The sequence below is a fragment of the Larus michahellis genome, chromosome 9, assembly GCF_964199755.1.
Source record: "Larus michahellis chromosome 9, bLarMic1.1, whole genome shotgun sequence".
Classification (NCBI taxonomy): Eukaryota; Metazoa; Chordata; class Aves; order Charadriiformes; family Laridae; genus Larus; species Larus michahellis.
The window spans coordinates 10,750,772-10,774,064 of NC_133904.1; the positions used below are offsets into that span (position 1 = coordinate 10,750,772).

General features: G+C 36.7%; 2 protein-coding genes across 5 annotated transcripts in view; one reads left to right on the plus strand and one right to left on the minus strand.

Moving 5' to 3' along the window:
* EFL1 (elongation factor like GTPase 1) overlaps nt 1–11,122 on the minus strand; it is an 83,176-nt gene extending 72,054 nt beyond the window's left edge. Inside the window, exons 1-10 of one of the 3 annotated variants that reach the window (XM_074600813.1) lie at nt 10,833–11,122; nt 10,082–10,184; nt 9,267–9,334; nt 8,986–9,070; nt 7,533–7,666; nt 6,757–6,894; nt 5,657–5,871; nt 1,747–1,870; nt 661–737; nt 385–521 (exon numbers count right to left, since the gene is read on the minus strand). In XM_074600813.1, the coding sequence (XP_074456914.1) occupies nt 385–521; nt 661–737; nt 1,747–1,870; nt 5,657–5,871; nt 6,757–6,894; nt 7,533–7,666; nt 8,986–9,070; nt 9,267–9,334; nt 10,082–10,172 (1,069 nt within the window). In that variant the 5' untranslated portion in view covers nt 10,173–10,184; nt 10,833–11,122. Of the gene's footprint in view, nt 1–384; nt 522–660; nt 738–1,746; nt 1,871–5,656; nt 5,872–6,756; nt 6,895–7,532; nt 7,667–8,985; nt 9,071–9,266; nt 9,335–10,081; nt 10,185–10,282; nt 10,536–10,799 lie in introns of those variants that run through there. The other 2 variants (XM_074600812.1, XM_074600814.1) reach the window with 2 other exon arrangements.
* On the plus strand, nt 10,855–22,515 carry SAXO2 (stabilizer of axonemal microtubules 2). Of its 2 annotated transcripts, none has more exons than XM_074600818.1 (4): nt 10,855–11,018; nt 16,918–17,097; nt 18,311–18,513; nt 20,160–22,515. In XM_074600818.1, exons 1-4 carry the CDS (start codon nt 10,978–10,980, stop codon nt 21,140–21,142), a joined length of 1,407 nt encoding a protein of 468 aa, XP_074456919.1. In that variant the 5' UTR covers nt 10,855–10,977; the 3' UTR covers nt 21,143–22,515. The 2 variants fall into 2 exon arrangements, with proteins under 2 accessions (XP_074456919.1, XP_074456918.1); XM_074600817.1 differs by having other exon boundaries at nt 16,918–16,986.
* The last annotated feature ends 778 nt before the right edge of the window (nt 22,516–23,293 follow it).

Below are 23,293 nucleotides of genomic sequence, written 5' to 3' on the forward strand. Positions count from 1 at the left end.
ACATAACACCAGATACTTACAGAAGCTCATGGACAGAAGACCTAAGATATTATTATAAAAAGGAGATTGGCTTATCCTTCAGGAAAAACACTAACATTTGTACATAAAACTACATAGTGAATGTGTATTGTTAAACTGCCTCCAGTTTCGTAACTTATTTTCCTAAAAAAGGATGTGTGCAAAAGCACCAAGTTGGAGAAATGTAAGACTAATTGTAGATATGTAACTTAATATTACAAGTGAGAAAATAGGTCCAGCTAGCATAGGCACAGACATGAAAAAAAGAGAATAAATCATACCAAACCACACACTGAAATATGTGAGCACGCTCTGAAGTCTGAGAACTGCCAATAGAACAAAAAGTAGTATCTTTCTTAAGGATACAGAGGACTGCATCAGATATTGGTAGCCACTGGCTACAAATGGCATTAAGATGAACTTTAGGGTCTGCATGCCGTGACTCCCGGGCACCAATCTTCAATCCCAAAGAGGTGACTATCTTTTCAATTTTTTCTTTATCTCTGTAAGGAAAATAGTAAATACATAAAAATCCACAGTAGCAATATATAACAAGCATCTACATTTCTTGTTTGAGTATTCAAAAAAAATCACCATAGCACATGGAAAGAGATTCCATGAAAACTTTACAGATCTTCTCACCTTTTCATAACAGCTTCATAGAGACTCCATATGTTGTCCAGCACCAACTGCACAAACAAAGGTTTCTTTCCTTTTGACTGGTAGAACATAAACATACAGGTAGTTACCAGCAATTCCTCAGTTTTACAATAGGCTTAAGACTACACTTTTAACTGACTATTTTCATAAGGAGCAGGTAAAACCTTTATTCAAAACCAAGACAGCTATCTGTTTTGACACAAGATCACTACTTCAACAGTCTGTCTTATAAAACATGTTTAATAAACATGACATTTAGAAGTGAAGGACAATGGTTTCAATTTCAGAAAAAGGGACTGATAAATATGGAACAGGTCTACCTGGTTATCAACCTTTTTATAACTATTAATCCTCACCTAAGAAGACACACCAAAAAAAAAAAAATCTTCATTAAATTGAAATAGGGAAACTCCCTTCTCCTCCCTTAACTTTTAGTGGTGGAAATGCTTAATGCAAGAGAAGTGCAGTTTTCAGGCCAGGGTTTTGGTATAGCATTCAGTGGGATTTCACTAAAACAAAAAAGATTTTCTATATCCTAAATAGTAACCTAAACGTGAATATCCTAAATCCTTAGCTGTTGAAGGACTCTTCAAATAAGACAAGAGACCCTCTTGCTACTCGTTACTACATTGTTAGTCTTCCATTCATCTTGTTTGTTTCACTCTATGTTGAATCCTTGGAAGTTGCAATGTCCCTTTTATTTTGTGAACAGAGACATTTAAGAGCAATCTGATCTAGTTAAAGATGTCACTGCTTACTGCAGCAGGCTTGGACTAGATGACCTTTAAAGGTCCCTTCCAACCCAACACCTTCTATGATTCTATGAGCAACTGTGAGCACTGTTAGATGGTATTTCCTCCGTGTAGCTTTTGAATGGTTGATTTTGGAATGTTCTCTTCTCCAAGGGCTGATGCAAGGCTATCCTAGTGACTTTACACTTCTACTGATATTGAGTGAAAAGGTACTAAGGTCAATTTTCAGAATACACTATGAGGAATAGAATAAATAAATAAATAAATAAATAATAATAAAAAATAAAACAGGTAATATTTTTGACCACCTCCCTACCTGATCACCTTTCATTATCTTCTTTGCTTTTGTATTTAGATAATAATCTCCCCATAAAGTTTTCAGAAGTACTGCAGGCTTGATTCCAATCTTTTGGCTGTACATTTTGGCAAAATGCTCAATGCTGAAAGGAAACAAAACACATCTCGATAAAAGTGTATTACTGTTTCCATGTGCCTAAGCAACAGACACACACAAATGAAAAATCACACACAAATCTCAAGTCCTTGTTTTACTCCCATTTTTCCAATTGTTTTCACTTTAGCTCCCACTGTTTAACATTTACACCTGCAAAAAAATTTATTCATAACATCTCAAAAATGTCTGCAGTTTCTGTATGTTTTTGTTTCGTTTCAAGTCAGTTTCAAGGCTGAACTTGTTTATTTGGAATAAACATTTGTGTACTACCTCCACAGTAAAAACTCAAAAGCATAATACAAAATTTCTAAATATGTGATGAATCTCAAATTTATTCTATAGAAGACATCCCATGACACATTTAACTACGGTCTGTGAACAGAACAGTACAAGTTAAAAATCAGGTGTTCTTTCGAGCCACACTTGAGCCATCAGATGGTGGTAATTATTTTTTAAATTAACTACTTTGGGCATTTCTTGTTGTTTGAATCATCGCTTTAATAATGAGTAAACCCCAGAAAATAATATAAAAACTGTAATGCCAAAATCATGTTATACAGCCAATTGTGTTGTTCGGTGGTCCCCATGAGTTAATAAAAGCAGGTTGCTTACGACCTAAAGAGGGAGTCCTGAACATTGTGTGGTTTTCCTTGCTGAAAATGTTCAGTGAGCAGTAATAGAAAAAAAATTACCACATATTTGCTCCTTGCGCATGGAGAAACAAAAATACACGTCTACAATAAGAACAGTACTATTTACAGAACAATGATATTTGATAATCTGTCCTTTGAAATCCAGAATTCTCCAATTTCTACACACCTAAAAAAAGACTTGTTCATGTCAGCAAGACATAAGCTACGAGTTCTGAACTAAGACCAAAAATTAGATGTTTTTCCAGAAACTATCCCAAACTCTGACCAGGGCGAGAACCTTCAAAATTCTTGTGCCAGCAGCTCCTGCCTACATATTTACAGCATTCTTTCAACACTTGACGATTATGAGAAAAGCATATGTACTAATTGCGCTGGATGAGGGCTAGGACTGCCTAATGGTTTAATTTTTTCCTGCCATGACAAGTCGTAATACCGTTAAGAACAAAACTCTCAACCATGTAATAGCAGTCACGGTTGCCCCGACTAAGATAACGCTCCACTGATCTGTATTTCACCACACAGTACTGCTGGCAGTCCAGAAGTACCTCTTGAAACTAATTAAGGAAAATGTTCCTTTTTCCCTTCCATAGTATGATTCATCTGAACCAGGGCTCGCCAGTTCATCATAAGAAACAAAGCAGTATCAGAAAGCCAACAGTCTTCGTTCAGCTTCAACAAATACATTAAAACATTTTCAAGATGTAAGGGGAAAAAAACGGAGAATTAGGACAGGTACAAATAAGAGAACTAGCAGATAGGAGTCTTGTTATTTGTCGAAGCCGCCGAAATATCAGTGACCAACATATACCAAGTGCTAAAAGCTTTGGGGAAAAAAATAACAATAAAAAAAAGAAAATTAACACAAGGTATTATTTCTGAAAACAACAGATTAGAGACTCTCAAGCCCTACGCAATGTTTCAGAGAAATTTTCTTCTCCACCTCTCTGTATATACCCCAATGTTATTACAAATGAGATACATAACCTGAAAGTACATCAGAAAGCACCTCTGGTGTCAAACAGTTCAAACTGAAGTATTTTTTGCTAAAAATCTGAGCTGGAGAAACAAATCAATCTTCTGCCACATTTGTATGAAATTAAATTCTATCTACAGAGAAATTATCAGAGGAAAAGAAATCACGAAAGCAAGATAACTACCTGAACTCTCACTTTTACAAAAATGACTACTATATTCACCTACCAATTAGGAATATTCTTGCTTTCTCATTACAAAGGTGATCATAGGGTATTTATGACGACATGCTTAAACCAGAATCTAGTTCTGCAACCTATAAATCGTAATAGTTGATCATTGACTTGCAAATGTCAAGTAGCTTGATCTAAAGAAATAGTTTCTAAATTGCCTTTGAGCTTGTAATTCTACTTATTGTAACAAAGTTCTCCACTGTATCATTTTCATTAAGAAACATTTTTCTTAGTGTTTAGCATTCCCTGGCCGTATCCTTAGAATACTAATGCTAAACCTAGGCCACCTTTGAACTTCAGCAAACAAAAACTTAGCTTTTTGTTTTCATTTATTCCCTTCCACGGGCTTTATCAGTATCCAAAACAAAAGTAAGCTTCAAAATGCCCAATTTTTATCCATACAGAACAAAAATAGCAGATAGCTCTAAAATATCTCTACATCCACTAAAGAAAATGTTTGCATTCTGACTCCGAACTTGAACAAGTTTATAACAGTTGCATCCCAAATACTCTGTATAACAACAGTTTACTGTAAACATAATCTGTTTTTTCCATGTAATTTCAATTAAAAGTTTCAAGTCAGGAAAAATCAAAATACTGTTTCCCTGCACATCATAAAGCAGAAGAGTGACTGTGGGCACCATACAGGAATGGAGGACTTAGTTAAGATGTGTGTTAATGCGCAGATCACCAAAGGTATCAGAAACCCCCCACTAGCCTTCAGAAATTAAAAGGGCTCCTGTCACTCACACCCCGTATGAAAAGATCTCTTTCAGACTAAAGAACATGTCAGAATTTGAAGATTTGTTTTCAGTTTCCTTACACATTTGATTTTTCTTTTTATAAATTATTATCATTTATGACAGATAATTACCATTTTATTTTCCCTTTCTTCTGCAATGCTAATAAACGATTGTGTTAGACTACACACTACGCAGGGAACCTTATTTAAGAGCTTGACTTTTACTTAAAAATCCTGGAGAAGATTTTTTTTTAAAGGTTTTGCAATATTAAATACATTCACTGTATTATTGAGTATATCTTTTTAATTATATTTTCATGATGAAGACAACGACTCCACCTTGTGGCTAGCAATCAGAACATCTGTAACCTTTACACTAGCCTGCTGCCCTTTGAAACTAAGAAAAGGACTGAAAAACAGAAATTGATCACAAACGCCAATACAGTAATCCAGAAAATTTTCTGAAATTGTTCTATCCCCAAATTCTTACTTTTACTTAAACATCTCTGCAATTTTCTTTAGCAACTGCTGAAACAGAAATATAAAGATATTAGGTAATGAGATAAGAAACACATCTGAATGAAGAACAGAAAAAAGCCAGATTAAGACTGATGAGTATAAACATTTGAAGACAAATGCATGATTTCAAGGCTTTGACTTCACGAAGTCAAAGTCTGATACAGAAAAAGCAGATCACAGTAATGCCGTGACCCAGAATTGCACTGGAGCAAACCTGACAGCCGAAACTGCTGCCCTGATGCCAGTTGCCTGCCTTATGCTTGTTATGAATGTCACTGTCCCTGTGGCTGGAAAGTCCAATCTACTTGTAAAACAGCTCCCGTGCTGCCACAGTTTTTGGCTTAGTCTATTACAGTATATCAAATGTCAGCAATTAACAAAATACTAAGTTTACCAGGCTAGGCTGGACACTATAGTGGGCTCAGCAGCTGCCGTGGAAGTAAAACAAGGGTCCCTGTCACATAGCTGACAAAGCTGGTAGTACCTTCAGCTGTCCAGTGTTAATAATACATTAGGACTAATTATACATAGTTGCATATCACAGAAAAATATAAAAAACATCTTTAGAAAGATGAAGCAACTCAAAATACTTTAAGAGTAACTGCAGTAATCAATTAAAACAAATAAAGTCAATAACTAAATCCCAGACTTACCCAAAACCCCAGCCATCAATTGCACTGGCAAAGACCACATTTCCATGGTCCGGTGAAAAATAAAGATGTGAATCATCAGTATCTTCTAATCCAGTACTCCAGTCATAAATTTGATCTCCTGGTGCAGTGTCTGAAACACTTTCACTTTCTGTTTCTTTCTCAGCTCTTTCTTCTAAGACTTTAGAGGTAAAGAGTGCTCCAGTGACTGCATTGATCTACAGAAGGATATGTAAAAACACCTAAGATTCGTTCACTCTTTCGCAACCCTTGCAATTAAAATGCAATTCACTCTGCCCTCCAAAAATATAAGAAAGGGTTTGGTTTTTTTTAAACAAGATAGCATGCCTGTGATTCATTTTGCAGTTTAAAACACAGACCTCGTGCATCTAATCCTGCCCATTTGAAGACAAGAGGAGTTTGACTTGGAAAGTACATGGTGTTTAAATCGAAATGTTAGTCTCAAAGTCAGCCACATCAGGATTGAATCAGTTACAGAGTATCATACGTCTCATTTTGTGTCTCAGAACAAGGAATGGTGAAATAGGAACTTGTTACTGCCAACAAACAAACAACAAAGGAGGGCAAAGGGAAACCATGTAGATAAGTGCTTAAAAAGTAAGCTCTGGAGGAAAAAAGAAAAAAGTTTGAAGGCAACTTAACTTACAACTTAAAAGATGAATTAACTTTATCGCTGCATAAATCTATCAATATCGGGAGCAGTCTAAAGATATTCTTTGTCTATCTCCAAAGAAGTTTAAGCACTTTAACAGGAAGAGCAAAACATTCAGCATACTATTTCTAAAACAGACGACTCTTCCTGATGACCTGTCAAGAGGCATTTAATACACTTTTCTCTATCACAGATGTTCTGAATGAACCTCAAAACCAACTAGAAATAAAATGTATCTCAACATTAAAAATTATACTAGATGTTCTAGTGCTCAATCCCACAAAGAAAAAAAAAAATTGGTTCTGCTGCACTAAATTTATAAGGCAGTGAAAAATACAGTCTCTGTCAATTCAAGAATGGAGAAAAGGGGGAAGAAAAAAAAAAGGTCAACAAAATCTGCTGTATGAACATGACACTATAGCACAAATACCTGTTCTAAGATATTCTTAAGGTGCAAGTACGCTTCCTGAGGGGTGAGCTTGAGCTCCACAATCAGGCGATCGATTTTATTAATCACCAATACTGGACGTATATTTTCTAGCCATGCTTGCCGCAGAACTGCTTGAGTCTATTAAGAAGGAAATAGTTAAAAAAAAAATCCATTACAGAAAGCTTGATACTACAAAAGAGATGAAATGTTAAAAAAAAAAGTCAATATAATTCTAAAATTTAATTAAACAGATAATAAAGGATAGATTTACATTCAAACCAGAAATTTGACTCCCAAAGTACAGTGTTAGTTATTACAAAATTCTGCAGAATGACAGAATTTCATAGTAAAAACACTCACAACAAAAAACCCTCAACTCTTTAGAAAAATAAGCCATGAAAAAAAACCAATTTCAATGTTATTTTGCAGTTTTTCACTTTCAATAACCTAAAAGCACATGTAAAGATATCAAAATTATTTCCCTTAAGACATTTATTTCTTCTCTATACAATATCCCATTACCTTAAAAATTGCACACTCACTGTTTCAGCCCTACATCACTACACCCACTCGGCAGTGCTGCTCAGTTTTTCAGCACAGCTATGAAACTAACTACCCTCTTTCATACCTCAAGTACATTGTCATTTACTAAAAGTTTTACAAAACTTCTTAAACCTCATCTAAAAGCTCATCTTTTCTTTCTATGTAACACACTTAAGACTTCACTTACTCTGTCTTCTCTACCCTCTTTCTCTATTTAATATACTTTATTTCACCTGTGGACAGACTCCTTCAACAGCATCCACCACTATGATGCAACCATCACAGAGTCGGACAGCAGTAGATACTTCTGAAGAAAAATCCACGTGCCCTGGGGAGTCTATTAAATTAATCAGATACTCCTGATCACCTAGGATCAAACAATAAATCAATATTTCAGAACAGTTTTCAAAAATATTTCTTTCAGCCATCCGGTTGTACTGCTTAAGCCATTATTAATTTCTAAGGACCCAATCTGCAGTAACCATTACGCTAGTGGCTTGTGCCTAGTTGGTTTTAATTTCACTCTTAATGCCAATCTTCATCTTTCAACGTCCAACTACCTTTGGAAAATTAAAAACAAACAAAATCACACCAGCCATCCAAACAAAAAGAAACAAGCTTGTAGTGGCATTACAAATAGATCACTAGCTAAAACACTGATCAACTGCATTACAGTCTGCATTTTAAAGATAAATCGTGACAGACTGTCATAAAAATAAACCCTACATTCTCCATAAAATGCCTCATTTCAACTTTGTTATTTTTTTAAAAACACACTTTTGACTCCAAACTCCTAAACTATCTTCAAAATATTAATACAGGAGAAATTTTCAATATTTTCTACGCTACTCCCAAAAAAAATTCTGCTTAGCAGTCAACTTTTGATGAACTCAGTGCATTTATCATCAGCCACAATCAAAATAAGATCAAATGACTTTCCTGTTTAAGAAGTTGTATTAAGAGTCGACATTTCAATATAACAGAAAAACAACAGGCACAAAATGTTAAAAGTAAGGTCATTTCAGAGTCAACAATAAAGCAGCCACAGTTTACAATACTTAGTTGGAAGATCATTGATTTCAACTGTTTTTTTATAACCAGCTGTAGATTAAATGGAAAGGCTAATGGTGGCTTTTCTGTTAGTTATTCTTTTTTCTGCACAAGTCTGCTCGTAATGTATTTCATGTTTTTCATCTGCCTAGATGAGGCTGGTGGAGAACATGGAGTCATAACAAAGATGAGACTCTAACTACACTATAAAAAAACCCTCTGAAGAATTTATAGCACAGTATTACAGGCACCTTGATGCAGAAGGATAGTAAAGGTAAGACTGTACAAAATAATTTAAAAATGTGTGCTTTTTTGAAAGATGACATTATTTCAGTGATATTATTTCAAGACTTAAGATCAAAATATGAAGATTTAGATCTAAAATAAAAACAACTAATCTGACTGCCTCCACTCAGAGATATGACTGAAGATGGTTTTCTTAACCCTAAGATGGAACTCGATTATCTTGGTTAACAGTTGAATACGTGCCTAAGTCTCTGCAGAAGCATGGCCTAACACCAAGAAACACAAAAGTAAAAGTTGCACACAAAAAGATCTCAACAGCAACAATGAAGACACATGGAAAATTAACAAATACATATATAAAGCTTATACTTGCCAGCATCAACACCTTACCTTTCACAAAGTGCAACGAAATTGCACTAGATTTCATTGTTATTCCTCGGATTTGTTCATCTTCTCTACTGTCTAGATATCTCAGCTGATTACAAAAACAAAAGAAGAGGGGATAAAGCTGTAGAATTATCTCCATAAGTTACTTATCAAACATCAAAGAGCATGACAGCAAGAAAATGAGGTTTAGCAAGACTAGGAATGGAATTTCCTTAATTATCACTGATTCACAAACCCAGCACATCCACACCAGAATTTTGTTTAAAATGACAGTATAACTCTACCTTTCCTGCCAAGCGGCTAGAAATTATTCCATTGCTAGATATTAGACAATCAGCCAGAGTAGTTTTGCCTGAAAAGAAAAATAAATTACTTAGTTTAAATTAATACAGACAATGGAAAAAGATGCAACAATATTATGAATCCTGACAACATTTAGTATTCTGAGATATCAACATTAACATGGGTTTTAACATGTCAAGGAAGTACAAACTAACTTTAAAAAAAACCCAAATCCGTTTATTCAGATACAGCTTCACCTGTTAAGTGCATATACGTTTATTTTTGAAGAGTGGATGCAACCTTACCTGTCATGACTAGAAAAGCAGTTGAAATAACAAACAGAACATCAGAACCACAACGTATCGTGCAATTAGACAAAACATTTGTGTCCTAAAATGAGCATTTACTATTTTCACCTACATAACAAACTTCTTCCATTAAGTAAACATAGAAATACAACAGCCTACCTATATATGGCCTACCTATACATAGGTATAAAACAGTCTACCTAGATATGGCATACACTCAATTCACGCCAACATTCAGTACCACAAAAGCAGAAAACATTCAGTTTCAACTATTCCATGTTATTATAAAGTAATGTCCTCTTAAGTTCTAAAAGATAAGCTGCATCAGGACAAAAGAAATGTGCATAAAGCAAATTTATTTCTAAGTATCAGGATTAAGACAGTTTAAAGCAAAATCCATGAAAAGCTACTGCTTTAAAACAGCAACCAAAATACCTCACCATCATTCAAACTAACACACACAGAGATTTTCCTCGTGAGGCTTCTGCCAGTCCAAGCACCTGTCTTACCATGATCCACGTGGGCTAATATACAGATATTCCTGATTCCAGAAGTCTTCTTCTGGAGGCCAACCATCGTTCCCACACTTGTGAGGACCATGGTTCACTAATTCTGTGAAAGGAGGAAAATATTTTATTTAGGAGACAACTTAAGAAGCAGGTTTTTGTTTTGGTTGTTTTTTGGTTTTTTTTTTTTTTTTTTTTAATTACGTAAGCTTTGGTCAGAGCTCCTCATTAGGGAAACCTCCTCTGACACGTGGAGCCTGTCACGTTCCTCAGACACCGTTCGCAGGACACCTCGGACACCAGAAACGCACAAACCACGGGGCACGTTTCTATGTTGAACAAGAACCCGGGGGGTTGGGGTTTTTTGTCAGTTTTCCGTTCCGCACGAACGCCGAGCCGCCTCGGCCCTCCGCACCCGACGGTGCCCGGCAGAGGCACAACCTCCCGCTTTACACTCGGGCCGCTGGGGGCACCTCCCGCCCCGTCCCCGCCTTTCGCCTCCCCGCCGCCCCCCGCCGCGCTCCCCCCGGCCCTCCAACGCCTCAGCTCCGCACGGCCGCCACCGGGACCGGTGCCCCGGGGGAGAGGGGGGCCGCAGGCCTCCCCTATGGTTTCCAGGCCGAGGACCTCCGTGAAGGGGCGCCCTCAGGGCCGGTGCTGAGGCGGAGAAGGGGGGGGGCCGCGCCGCCGCCCATCCCCTCACGGGGAGGGAGCACCCCACCGTCGCTGCCTCCCGACGCCGCGCCGCCCGTACCCGGAAGCCAGCGCCGGTTCCTCCCTCCGCCCCCCTGCGTGACGCCGGACGGAAGCCGGCGGGGGCCGCTGGGCGCGAGGACGCCGCCGTTGCCAGGCGACGGAGCGCTCCCTTAGTCACGGCGGCGGCGACGGCGGCGGGGAGCATGAGGGCGCCTCGGTGTCTGTGTGCGATTTGTACCTGCGGGTAAGCAGCCCCCGCGGGTCCCCGCTGTCTTCGGGGAGTGAGGCGAGAGTCGGGGGCCCCGGGAGGGCGTCCCCCCAGGAAGATGGCGGCGGCCCCCCCTCAGCACCGCCCTACGGCCACCCCCACAAAAAAGCCCCTCATCTTATCCCTCTCCCGGGTGGCGCGGGCAACCCCATGGCTAGTATTTTTAGCAGTGGGGAGGCAGAAACTGGGTAACATTCCCATTTCGACAGTTTCTGGGTTCCCGTTTTTACTAAAAGGGGTCTTCTCGCTAAATGTGAAGTAGTATTTTTATCTTTAAATCAAGCAGGGGGAAAAGCAAATCTTAAATGCATTAACATAGGAAAGAATGGGGACAGTCTTTAAGAGCCACCTACACTTAACCTAGATCAGGCTTTTCCACGAAGCAGAGCCAAGGCTGCTGTGTGGAGAGAGCGAGCGAGAGGGAGAGACCACACCGAGGAACCCTCCGAAGAGTTCTGGCTAAATCAGCCTTGACAGAAACCTGGGCAAGCACAGCAAGGCTGGCATAAGAGAGTACAGCAGGCAGGTTTTTTTGTTTAAAATTACTTTTACGGGTCTATAAGCAATATTATCGATGCCATAGGTAAAAAAATTCACAAGTCAGGTTTCCCAAAATCATAAGGGATTTAAACCTTGCAAAATTCAGGTATATGTTTATAGGTCTGGATTCAGTACTGTTAATACTTTCAATTTCTTCTCTACTTAAAAAAAACGCAGAAAAATAATCATCCTAGGAGTCTCATCCTAGGAGTCAAAGATTCAGTCTTTAATATTAAAAAAAAAAGCCTAAAAACTACATACAAGGAGATATATCTTAAGATCATGAGCGTGATCACCATCTATTGGAAGTACAGGGCCAACCCTGTGGCTGCAAACGCTCCATGAACTACAGGTTTCATGTTGAGGTTTGTATAGCAGACGCACCCCTTATGTGCTTCTCTATGGGAAGTCCGTCTATCTGTTCATCAGCCCCCCCTTTTTTTTTTTTTTTTTAATCTGTAGACAGGCATGTTCTTTTTGGCCAAGACTGTGGGTGTAGTTTGCCCCATAAATTTGTTTCAGAAGTCCTAGATTAATGAAGAGTTGGAACACATTGTTTTCACAATGAGACATCAGACCTGGCTCAGGCTCAACTATAAAGATGGTGAGATAACACAGTCTCACAGCAGAAAATGAGGTTCAACTCAACTGAAAATTCTCAATTCAACAACCCAGTTTAATAATATGAATAATTGAATAAAACATGCACAAAACTTATGGTTTAAAATAAACATCGCTGAAGTTTTTACAGTCAATAAAATCTTAAGCCATTATTGGTTTAGGCAGCACATTGTGTTTGCTTCAGTGTAGCTATAGTGTTTTTGTTTTTAGGGGAAGACTGGTCTCTTGGCAGTGTTACCTGGATATCACAATGCATACACATCTTAGAAGAGATTTCAAATTGAAGAAAAAGATATAATATTTTGTAGACCTTACCATTTAGCTATTTGCAGGAAAATTTGTGGACATATAATTGCTGTTTAATTTTAAATAATAAAATAGAAGGAAACAATTTTTCTTAGCTGTTCACAGAAGAAAAAAAAATTAGAAAAAATTTACAAGTACAGGGAAGGAAGGTCAGTAAGACAGAACTTTATTCTTCTTTCTCTTTACAGGGAAGTTAGAAGAGCCTCCAAAATTCCAGAATGACCTTTTTTTATGTTGTGATATACACAATTCACTCACTAAAGGCTCACATCTGAGTGCCAGTGTTCATACTTAGGGGCTGCAGTCTTGGGCTCTTAATCAAATAATTGTTGCAAGATTTTAAAGAATATTTTGAATCAATTCCTTCTTATTAGACTGAATCACTCTATGTGCCTATTAGGTGATCTTTTTCGAAATCAACAAATAATTGTAATGCCAAAACCCACTAAAAGTGTACCCAGCTGATCATGCTCAAAGATCAGTTTGCAAATTAGGTCCAATGCTGGGAACTTCTCCATTTTTAATAATTGACATAATTTCTAGACTTTTGAGCTTAAGACCTTTGCGGTAGCATAAGATGATACTAAGGCAGTATGATGATCATTGTCAAGCTGCTATGGTAGTTTGTAAGTTTGGTTGGAGGTTTTTTTTTTTAATAAACCATAAAAATGTTCTCAAAAGTGCATTGTACAGAGTAATGGCTGGATTCTGCATTGTTTGCTAAGATATTCCAGATTCATTTCTTATTATAGAAGTGGTATATTTTTAATGTGGAGAAACTATGAGCTAGTCTTACTTGGGATTGATCCATACTGAGAAGGAAATATTTTTATTTTTTTATTTCCCATAGATTCCAAATGCGTTAACTTAATGCAAGAGAAAATTACCCCCTGCTAGCAAGTACAGTCAGGCTTCAGATCACTGGCTCAATAGAAATGTCTAAGAGCAAATACAGGATGTTAAATCTGACCTCCAAAGTGAGAATAAAGCCTCTGAGGTAGATGAACTCTCTGCACTCAGGAATAGTGTTTGTCTACCATAAAAGATAATCACAGCATATAAAAGCATAGAAGTTTAGTTTCGAGATATAAAAATAAACTACTGCTTTATCTTTTTCTCAATCTGTCAGCCATTCCCCATTTATTGCACTTTTGTTATCATTATCGTAAAAATCTAGATTCCTGAATAAATTTAAGTTAAGAGGAAAGAGGAAGATTTCTCTAAAATATGGGCTATTTAAGCCTTCATACTGATCACATGTAAATACATGCAAAGCCCAAAAAACCTATTAAGTCTGTCAACACTAGGAAAGCAGATGACTCCCAAAAATACAGTGTCCATATGTAATTTCTGTCATTCAGACCATAGCCTGTGCACTAGCAGTTAAAAAACCAACAACTTTGAGGAGTTTTTTTGTTGCTTTGTTTTTAAAATAAGTAAGTTCTTTACTAAGAAAGCATTTGAACTATTGAAAACCATTAAACTTTTCTCATTATTAGTCCAGTTCTCTGAGAGGAAAATACTTTGTGGGAAAATTTCAACTGTCTTGCTATGCCATATGAAAAACCACTGTGTGTATGCCAGATCCTAAGTAAGTGAAATTCAGCATCATTCTGTTAAAATAATCAGACCAACAGCGTTTGGTACTAGAGAGTCTGTATACTGTCAATTTTATTTAGCTGAGATTCTTTTCAGACCTTACGCAAGCCACAAGATAGCCTCCCTTAAGCCGGGAAAGAATAATAATCCATCAAAGCAGACATCAGTCAGTCATGGGGGAAGGCATATTCTCACCAAATTCATTTGAATTATCACTAACTCTGGGGTGGAAGTTAAGATACCTACAAGTAACAAGTTTAAAATAATCAGTGACTCAAGGAGTTCTGGCCAAATTGTAAGCAACATATTTCATTTATCAGAGCTGTAATCTGTCTTATCCAATTGATGATTCTTAGCATCGTCTCTCTAAAGAGCAGTGATGCCCTATGTAATCATTTTTATACAGTTGTTATCTAAATGAAAAATTTTGGTTTAGCAATTGGACAACATCCAAAAATAGATTTATCGGTTAACCAAAAAAACCCCTAATCTCTTCTCCACATCAAATTCACATTTATATTAAGGTAACTTTACATTGCCTTTTAGGCCCATGGAAAGTTCTTTCACAGCACAGAGTAAGATGTAGGCTCTTCCTGAACAGTCTCATCTGAATACAATTAATTTTGTGCATAGTTAGAGGCTGTTCATTATTTCATATGCTAAAAATGACTGGGATCAAGGACATTTCTGATTCAGCAATGAATTCTAATGCAATTACAAAAACTTCTTTCCTTGGAGAGATACATTAGATTACTTTCACCTCTGTGTTGAATCTACCAAGAACTACAGGCTTACTCTGCAAGTAATTATTTTTCTAGTATCTATTTCTGTTTATAGCATGACCATTTAGCAATGTGGGGGATATACTGACAATATTGCTTAGAAAATAGTGAGAGTTAAGCCTTTGAAGACTGGTGGTGATACCAGAATAGAAAAGATGTTTTGTTTGGTGGTTGGTCTTCTGGACTAGTTTATGGCAAACTGAATATTGTCAAAATGAAGGTTTTGTAGATGAATATTGTTTCAAACTCCTTTGAATTGTATGCCTAAAATATGTGAAGAACATTATAATTTGATCCCCTATATTTCAACTAGCTTTCAAAGGGTATACTCAATTGTTTTAGTTTCTGCTTATTTTTAGATGCTACATGACACATCATGTGCTGTTTATATTTACTGAAAAACATATTAGTAAGGTAAAAACTGAATTTCATGAAAAACATAGTGGCAGGCAAGCACTGTGCTGAGAAGTAGCACACACTCACCTCCTTGTTTTCTGACCACCTTTCCTGTCCTTTCCCGCCTCTTCCTTTTTTCCTTTCCCTGCTGAGTTCTGAATACATCTCAGTTGTTACTTGACTATCCCTTGACTTGACTGAAAAGGAGTAAGAACCTGAGGCTTTGAAAGGATCTGGCTTCTTAAACAGGGCTGCTTAATTTCTCATTTATCGAACTACAGAGCTGTCAAAGTCAGGCAGCCCAAACTAATACCAGCTTTAGGGATCTCCAGTTCCAGATAACTTCTTTTAGTGGTTTGGGGTTTTTTTGTGCTACTTTTCCCAGCAGGGGTAGTTCGTGTCTGTTTCTGTGTTCTATTTTACCTTGCTTTAATTTATTTTTTCCTTCTTGGTATTCAATGCTAGCTAAATTTCTCTACAGACCTTTGAACTATTCCTTGGATATCTAGCTTCCTGAAACTGGAATTTATTTGTACCCAGCAAGAGCTGTACCCTTTTATCCTTCTTGTTCTTTAGTTATATTTGGGTTTAATGTACAGAATTTTACAAGATTCATTTATTTTAAAAATGATGCTTTATTTCTTATTATTTCCCTTTGCTTGTGTCTGAACCAACGTTGCAAGTTGTCAGCCACAAGTAGGAGGAGCACCTTTCATTATATATGTTCTTAAAGGAGATATTAAATAATAATTGCATGTTAGCCAAAATAAAATTTCAAAATTATGGTTGAAACAACTACCAGAGACATGTTATGCAAATTAGAAGGAATCTAACATTTTCTATATTGCTTTGAAAATCTTAACATGAACGTTTTAATTTCATGTGTAATTTACACAAAATAACAAGGTCTAAGCAATAAATTGTCATGATATACCTCTTAACACCTTTTAACACAATGGTGTCATCAAAATAGGCATCCATGACAAGTAGGTGTAATTGAAATAAAACCTATTAAGAAAAGCAGATGTCAATACTTCTAGACATAGTTTTGGGATGGAGGATTTAGTCAGCCCTTGGGCGGGGGGTGAAATGGGGGGGAGTGGTTGAAAAGTCAGAAACGTCATGCAGAGCACAAGAAGTGCACATGAGATTGCACACCACTAAAATTTTACTCAAAAAGGGTTAATTGAGTTGCAGTGAAAACACGTGAGCAAAAGCGTAAAAAGACGAGAGATGAGGGAAAACAGTAAAAAAGGGACAATATGAGAATAGAAATGAAACATATTTATTTATTTTCTATAAGATAAGACTAGCAATATCATTAAAGATTAAAAAAAGAGAAAAAAGTGCATCTTGGTGGTAGCATCATTTAGAGGACTGAGATCAACTCCATCCATCCTTTGTATTCTGTACTAAGGACTAACTCGCATACTGATACTCTTTATTACTGTATTAGTGTACTGTGCTCTGGGACCTATGCCATCAGCACAATATTTTGTGGTTTTATCACTCAGAAAAGTTCTTAAACACAAGCTACTGACATTGTTCAGTCTTCTCCCAGTAGATAGGGCATGGGTTTTCCCCTTAAATGAAACTATTCAAGATGATCTCATCTGATGTGTTTTACCCAGGCGCCATCGCTGCCCTCATAAACCCACAAGGATTTATGATAATGGACAACAGCCGTGCCTCACAACAGAGTATGTGGAAAAATACCCCAAGTATAGCAACATCTCTCCTCCCCGGAGCCTTAAGCCGAAACAAGAGTACCAAGTGCATCGTGGGAAAATGGAAGGAATTACAACATTTAAGTAAACATTTTGAAGCAATGTGTTTTACAATCACTCTATAAAGCTTCTCACACTTTCTCATTTAAGGGGGGACTGAATGTTGTCTTGCAATCACTTTCAAAATGCAATTGTTGCATCCTTTACACTTTTAGCATATTTAAAAGTATAAATTTTGTGTGTAGAAATACAGTTACCACAAAAAGGTCATAAAAAATAGCGAAGCACACATTTGAAAAGACTTGCATTCTTTAAAGCATCCTTTAACCTGTAAAGATAATCTAAAATTTTTGTCATTGTTTTGAGCCTGTTTCGGAAATCCAGGTCTCATAGATCCTGAAAAATCTGGCAAGCTGGGGAACTTTCTGTAATACGTGTGGAATTTGAGATAGTGGGAAAATGAAACCTTAAGAAAAAGGAACAGGGATTTATTTTTTTAATCAGACAGTTCAAAATTATTTCGAGTTTGAAGAAAGCCAACTGTAAAGGGGTTCAGTAGGTCTGTCCTGTCAGTGCACAGAGTCTGATGTTAAGCTTACAAAATTAAAGAGCATCTTTCGAAGAATTAGAAAAAGGCATCACTCATTCATTATTAATAATGTGACAGGAGCATAAACTTTTATGTTTTCCATTTTTGCTTTTCTTTTAAGCTATAAGGGCAACAGGTGAAACTTCTTTATTTGTTTATAAAAAAACAAAAGGGACATACATAGAAAGGCCAAATGCTCTTCTGCAAGATTGCTTGTGTACTGCATATACTGTTTAAACACCTACATATGTAATATACACCTTTTTAATGTAATGTACCAATATAAAACCATTGAAATGCTGTTTCTGATTATATTCCATTCTCCTCATGCAATTAGTAAATGCTGTCACTTGTTGTAGTTTGATTTCTGCTTTCTGGATCATTTCTTTGTAAAATCACAGCAACTATTTCTAGTCTCCTTTCAGGCATTTTAAAGAATATTTTTAAACTGGGAATGACACTCAGAGTATTGAAAAAGTTGCTTCACCAGCTACCTTTGAATAAAGGCTCTATCACACATCAGAGACCCTAGATTTATGTACTGCGGTTTTCCTTCTGCCTTGCTATCCCTCTAACATATGTTATCAGATAGATTTTTTAGCATAAACATTATAAGTTGCTGTTTTTCCATATAAAGGAAAAAATATAAAAGAGACTCCATCAGAAAAAAAAGTTTTTTAACCAGAGTTTCCTTTTTCCCCAATTCAGATCTGATTATTTACCATATGATATTGTGAAGCGTCCTTTTCGAATACAAGAAGAACATAAACCAAAGACGGGAGAGATAGAACTGGGAACCACATACCAGAAAGATTATAATGCTCATAAAATACAACCAGTGACATTAGTAAGACCTCTAGAGAGAAAACACACTACAGGAGGAAAACTGGATACCATACCAACCTATCAAGGTAATAATATATGCTGCCTTTAGAAAGAGGAATAAGCAAGATGAAGGTAGTATTCCGAATTATCTATATTAGAAACTGGATTTCTTAGTTTGGGCCAGAGAGTAAGACATACTAGAAAGCAGGTGATAATGCCATAAGATGTTTAGCACTCCACTTGTTTAGAGGTGACATTTATTGTTTCTAAACAAAAAGCCTTCTCTAAGGTTTTCCTGGCTAGAAGGAGAGAAATTCTAACATACACTTGGTTAGGATATCTCAGGCAAAAATTGTTTGCAATTAAAGTGCCAGTATATCTTTCAGATGGTTTTAGCTCATGTAACACATTTTTCCACAGACTAGGTCAAAAGTTGATTTTAGATTTCTTTCTTTTGTACTGTATAGCTTGCATATCATCCTAGTAATGATCTGGTTTGACACAAATTATTCGATTATGATGGTCAGCATAAAGACAGTAAATCCCCTTTTAAGTTTTTTTGGCAAGCGACCTTGATATATTTATACAAGTAGAAAATGTTATACATAAACTGTGTTAATGAATTTATTATGTGTACTGCATTGTAGCCCCAGTGAACAATAAGTAGAAATAAATTATGAGATATAATCTACTAGAGTAATGAAAGTCAGTGTGTTCCTGGTGATGTGTGCCGGTGATATCAAAAAGATAGCTGAAATAACGAAAATCAGATACAACTATTGAAACAGGAAGTTAGAATGCTTGGTGCAAAATGAGCAGAGGGGAGAGCGCAGTGACAGAAAGAGTTGGAAGGATAAAATTTGGGAAAAAAGGCTCTTCAAAAAAACCCCAGACATATTTCTCTAGCTTCTTTAGGCTTAGGCCTATGCTAGATAGAAATGCATTTATATAAATACATTATATTTATTGATTGTAAATAATTTAAAAGGAAATTTAAGTATTTCTATTTAGCCTACACGTAAGTAGTAAGCTAGCAAATAATGAATAATTTAGGCTAGTCTCAGCATACAACTAAGATAGCATGCAATTGCTTCACTTAAAATGTATTCAGCAGTTCAACAGGGAGTGAGGATCAAGGAGTGAAAAAACACTGAAGCTGAAATACAGTGATTGCAAGACAACAAATTGATTTCAATTGCCTGTGAAGAAGTTTAGACTGGACAATAAGTTTCGTAACTATAGCAGAAGGGTCTATTACTAAAAAACCCAGAAGCAAAGAAAAAAAGATCCCAACAAGCTTTAAGATGATGTAATGTTGATATGGAAATTATGAGAGAGAATTCTCCCAATCAGTAGTGAACATGACCCATTGACCTATGGGGTTCCTTTCAATCTTTTATATTTGCATAAACTTCTAAGTAAAATGTAGGCTATTGTATATGACTATTTTCTGTATAGAACGCACACTAAATATGTGTATGCAATATTCACTTTTCCCTTGAGGAAACAGTCAAAATACGGCATCATGTACAATTTTTTTGTCTGTTTTTGTCACACCAATAATAGAAGACAGTTTTGTCATATCACAAACATGCAAATAACATTATCATTCTCGCTTACATCCATTTTCTTTGTTTTGCAAGATTTAATACCAGAAGAATTTGGCTTACTTTTAAAGGAATGGTCTTAAGTAATAACACTTGTATGGTGAAGTTTTGTTTTTGCCTTAAAGATGACTATAGGTCATGGGAAGTTCAAAGAAGGGAAACTAGTAAGGTGGAGCATATGTACCACCCACCTACAGCAAAGTTTGGAAACGCTACTACATTTCAAGATGACTTTGTTCCTAGGGAACTGAATCCCAGACAAAGTTTTAAACCTCCTTATGTAGCCAAGCTTTCAGATGTGCCTTTCGATGGTGCTACTAGCCATCGCACTTCTTATATTGCTCATCAACTGGAACCAAAATTCATAAGATCAAAAGAAGAGTACAAGCCAAGCAACCAACCCTTTGAAGATCTCACAACCCATCGGAATGATTTTAAAGGGCTACCTGGGCAACTTGCAAAAAGCTGCAAGCCTGAAAATGCAAAAGTAGGATCCAATGTTCATTTTAATGGAGTCACTGAATTCCAGGATCGTTTTCAGCCATGGTTGGTCTCCTTGCGTGAGGTCCGCAAAACAAAAGAGTACGTTCCACCCCCAGGCAACATGGATTTTAACTCCACAAGCCATCTTGATTACGTTAAGCATGAGATTTCTCCTGCTGTCCCCATAAGACCAGTTTCTAATGGAAGAAGAACCAATGCCCCTTTTCAAGGGACTACTACTACAAAAGAAGACTTTAAAGCTTGGGGCAGCTGTCGGCAAGAGATAATTAAAAAGCAACAAGAAATTCCAAAACCCACAGGAAAATTTTATGATTTAACTACCTTCAGATCTCATTACATACCACATCAGATCATTCCAGCTCAAAGTTTCAAACCTGCACGTGCTATAGTTCTTAATTCAGCTCCTTTTCAAGGTGAAACTATGTATGGCATAGAATATACTCCAAAGAAACAAGAGATCTGCCCAGCAAATTATCCATCTCCTCCAGGTTATGTCTATGTAAACACAGATTCTCATGGTCACAAATTCTTCCGCCAGCTTACTCCAGAATTTTCTGAGTCAAATATTAATCCTATTCCAAAGGAAGTAGCTGTTGTGTCATAATACTTAAATGCAGTATTTCAATTGCCCTGGTGAAATAATTGGAATCCTACTTGTTAATTTTTTCCTTAAATAAGACTGAAAGCAAATTAAATAATGCAAATTCTGATTTTAAAAGCATTTAAAGTAATAGCTTGAAGAAGAACCAAAGCAAAACCAGGTTTATTGCAAGGCTAATAAAGATTTGCCAATTTTTGTAGGAATAATGCATCTTACATGGCATCTATTATTTTTTTGATTGTGCATTCTAGTTTCCTTGACTTCCTAAATTTCATTATGCTCCCTCTCAAGCATATGTGTTGTACATTTAATTCTCAGATTTCCTGCAAATCAAATGATTGTATTTGTGAAACAGCAAGTATCTTTTGATCATAACTCCTTTTTCATAGTAAGCAAATAATGCTATAATAATCTCAATAATTAGCTCATCAGTCCAGTTTTTAATCTCAGCAATACTTTGAGTAATCTGGTAAAAAGATCTTTTTCTTTATGTTTTGCTACCCAAGTCATAAGATAGCATCCCATGACACCTAGGCATTTCTGAAAACCTGGTTTTAGCTTTAGTCATCATTACTTTTCCTTCATTCAGATCTGAGGAGAGTATAAAGGTCACACTGTAATTTCTGATTGCAATTAACAAGAAGTAACCTTGCACTTTTTCTGTACACATACTTGAAATCACTCAGGCATAAAAACCAGGTCATTAGACTCTGTTTCCTAATATCCCTGATAGTGCTTTTTCAGCCTTATTTCCAAAGGAAACAAAGCTGATGGAAGAGTGTTTCCTCCAAAGGAAACAAAGCTTTGGACACACTGACACACCAAGCGTGTGTCCTCCCCACCGGAGTAATTTTTAAACCCGGTATGCAAATTCAATCAAAATTCACAACAAGATTTCACAGATGATTTTTTTTTTTGGAGTTTCTAAGGTAGATGGTGAGGAAGAGAGAATCAGGCTCAAAAAGTTAACATCCATCCACTGCAGGTTTTGATCCTGCTATCTGATTTTTAAAGCTAAACAGCCTGTTTTCACTGCCAAAGTGCAGAGGCAGTCTGAGGGGGGAAAATGGCAGAAAACTATGAAAGTGTATATACAGATAACAGAAAAAAAACTCTGTTAAGAAATGTCAGCCAAGATGCAGAAATCTCTAGGCAGCCTGGCTTCAGTCTCACTGCTCTTCAAAGAATTACTTGTTACAAATACACAGGAAACAAATTTTTTATAGAAATTGTACATGCAATGATTATGCTTTCTATATGAGATATTTAGTATTTTCTTTGTGTATCTTTACCTGATTTTGGGAAATCTAGATGAACTGATTTCAGTCCAATTATGCTCACGATTTAAGCAAGTCCAAATAAATAGTTTTATGATTAACAGTATTATCATGTTCTATCACAGTACTGCACTATGATTTTTTTTCACTATCGTGTGTCTTATACACATTGGTATAGGGCAGTCATTTGGGTTCTGAAGAATTATGTGTTTATACTTCATAAATCAAATCACCAATAAAAGGACTAAGATCAGTGATGGAAACACGTTGAAAGCTGGAACTGGATCATATGCAAGGAAGAAAGCTGAACTGACCATATCAGCTGTCATAAAAGCATGGCATGAGAGTGCTCCAGACGGTATTACAGCATCAGTTACTTCTAGGTAATTTTTGTCTTTGTATGGTGTTTTTTGTAATATGACTTACTCTGTTAATGAAACAACAACTCAATTAAACTTTTCTCTCTGAAAATTATTCACATCCCCAGCTGGTAAAGATGTTTTGAATTGGGTATGAGCAAGGGCAATGTAAAGCTGTGATAGCCTAAAAGCAGGACAGGAAAAAGTCCAATTCATTGTCATCCTTCTAGACTACAGAAGAAAACCAACTACAAACACCCTTTTCTTTGTGACACTTGAGTCATTCTCTGGCCGCAGCTGAGGAATCAAAGTCAAAACTTTGCGCAGTTACACCTACCCAAGTCCATATCCTGTACACAATCTTGGTACCTCATGAGAAGTTTACAGAAGCTCCTAATATCCTCCAGCTCTCTTTCCTAGGGAGGAAGAAAACTCATTAAGAAATGCAATCTCAATCCATTAAGTTATGAGTGCCCGCATGTTCTGCTGAAAATGGCTGCTCCTCTGGGTCTGTGAGT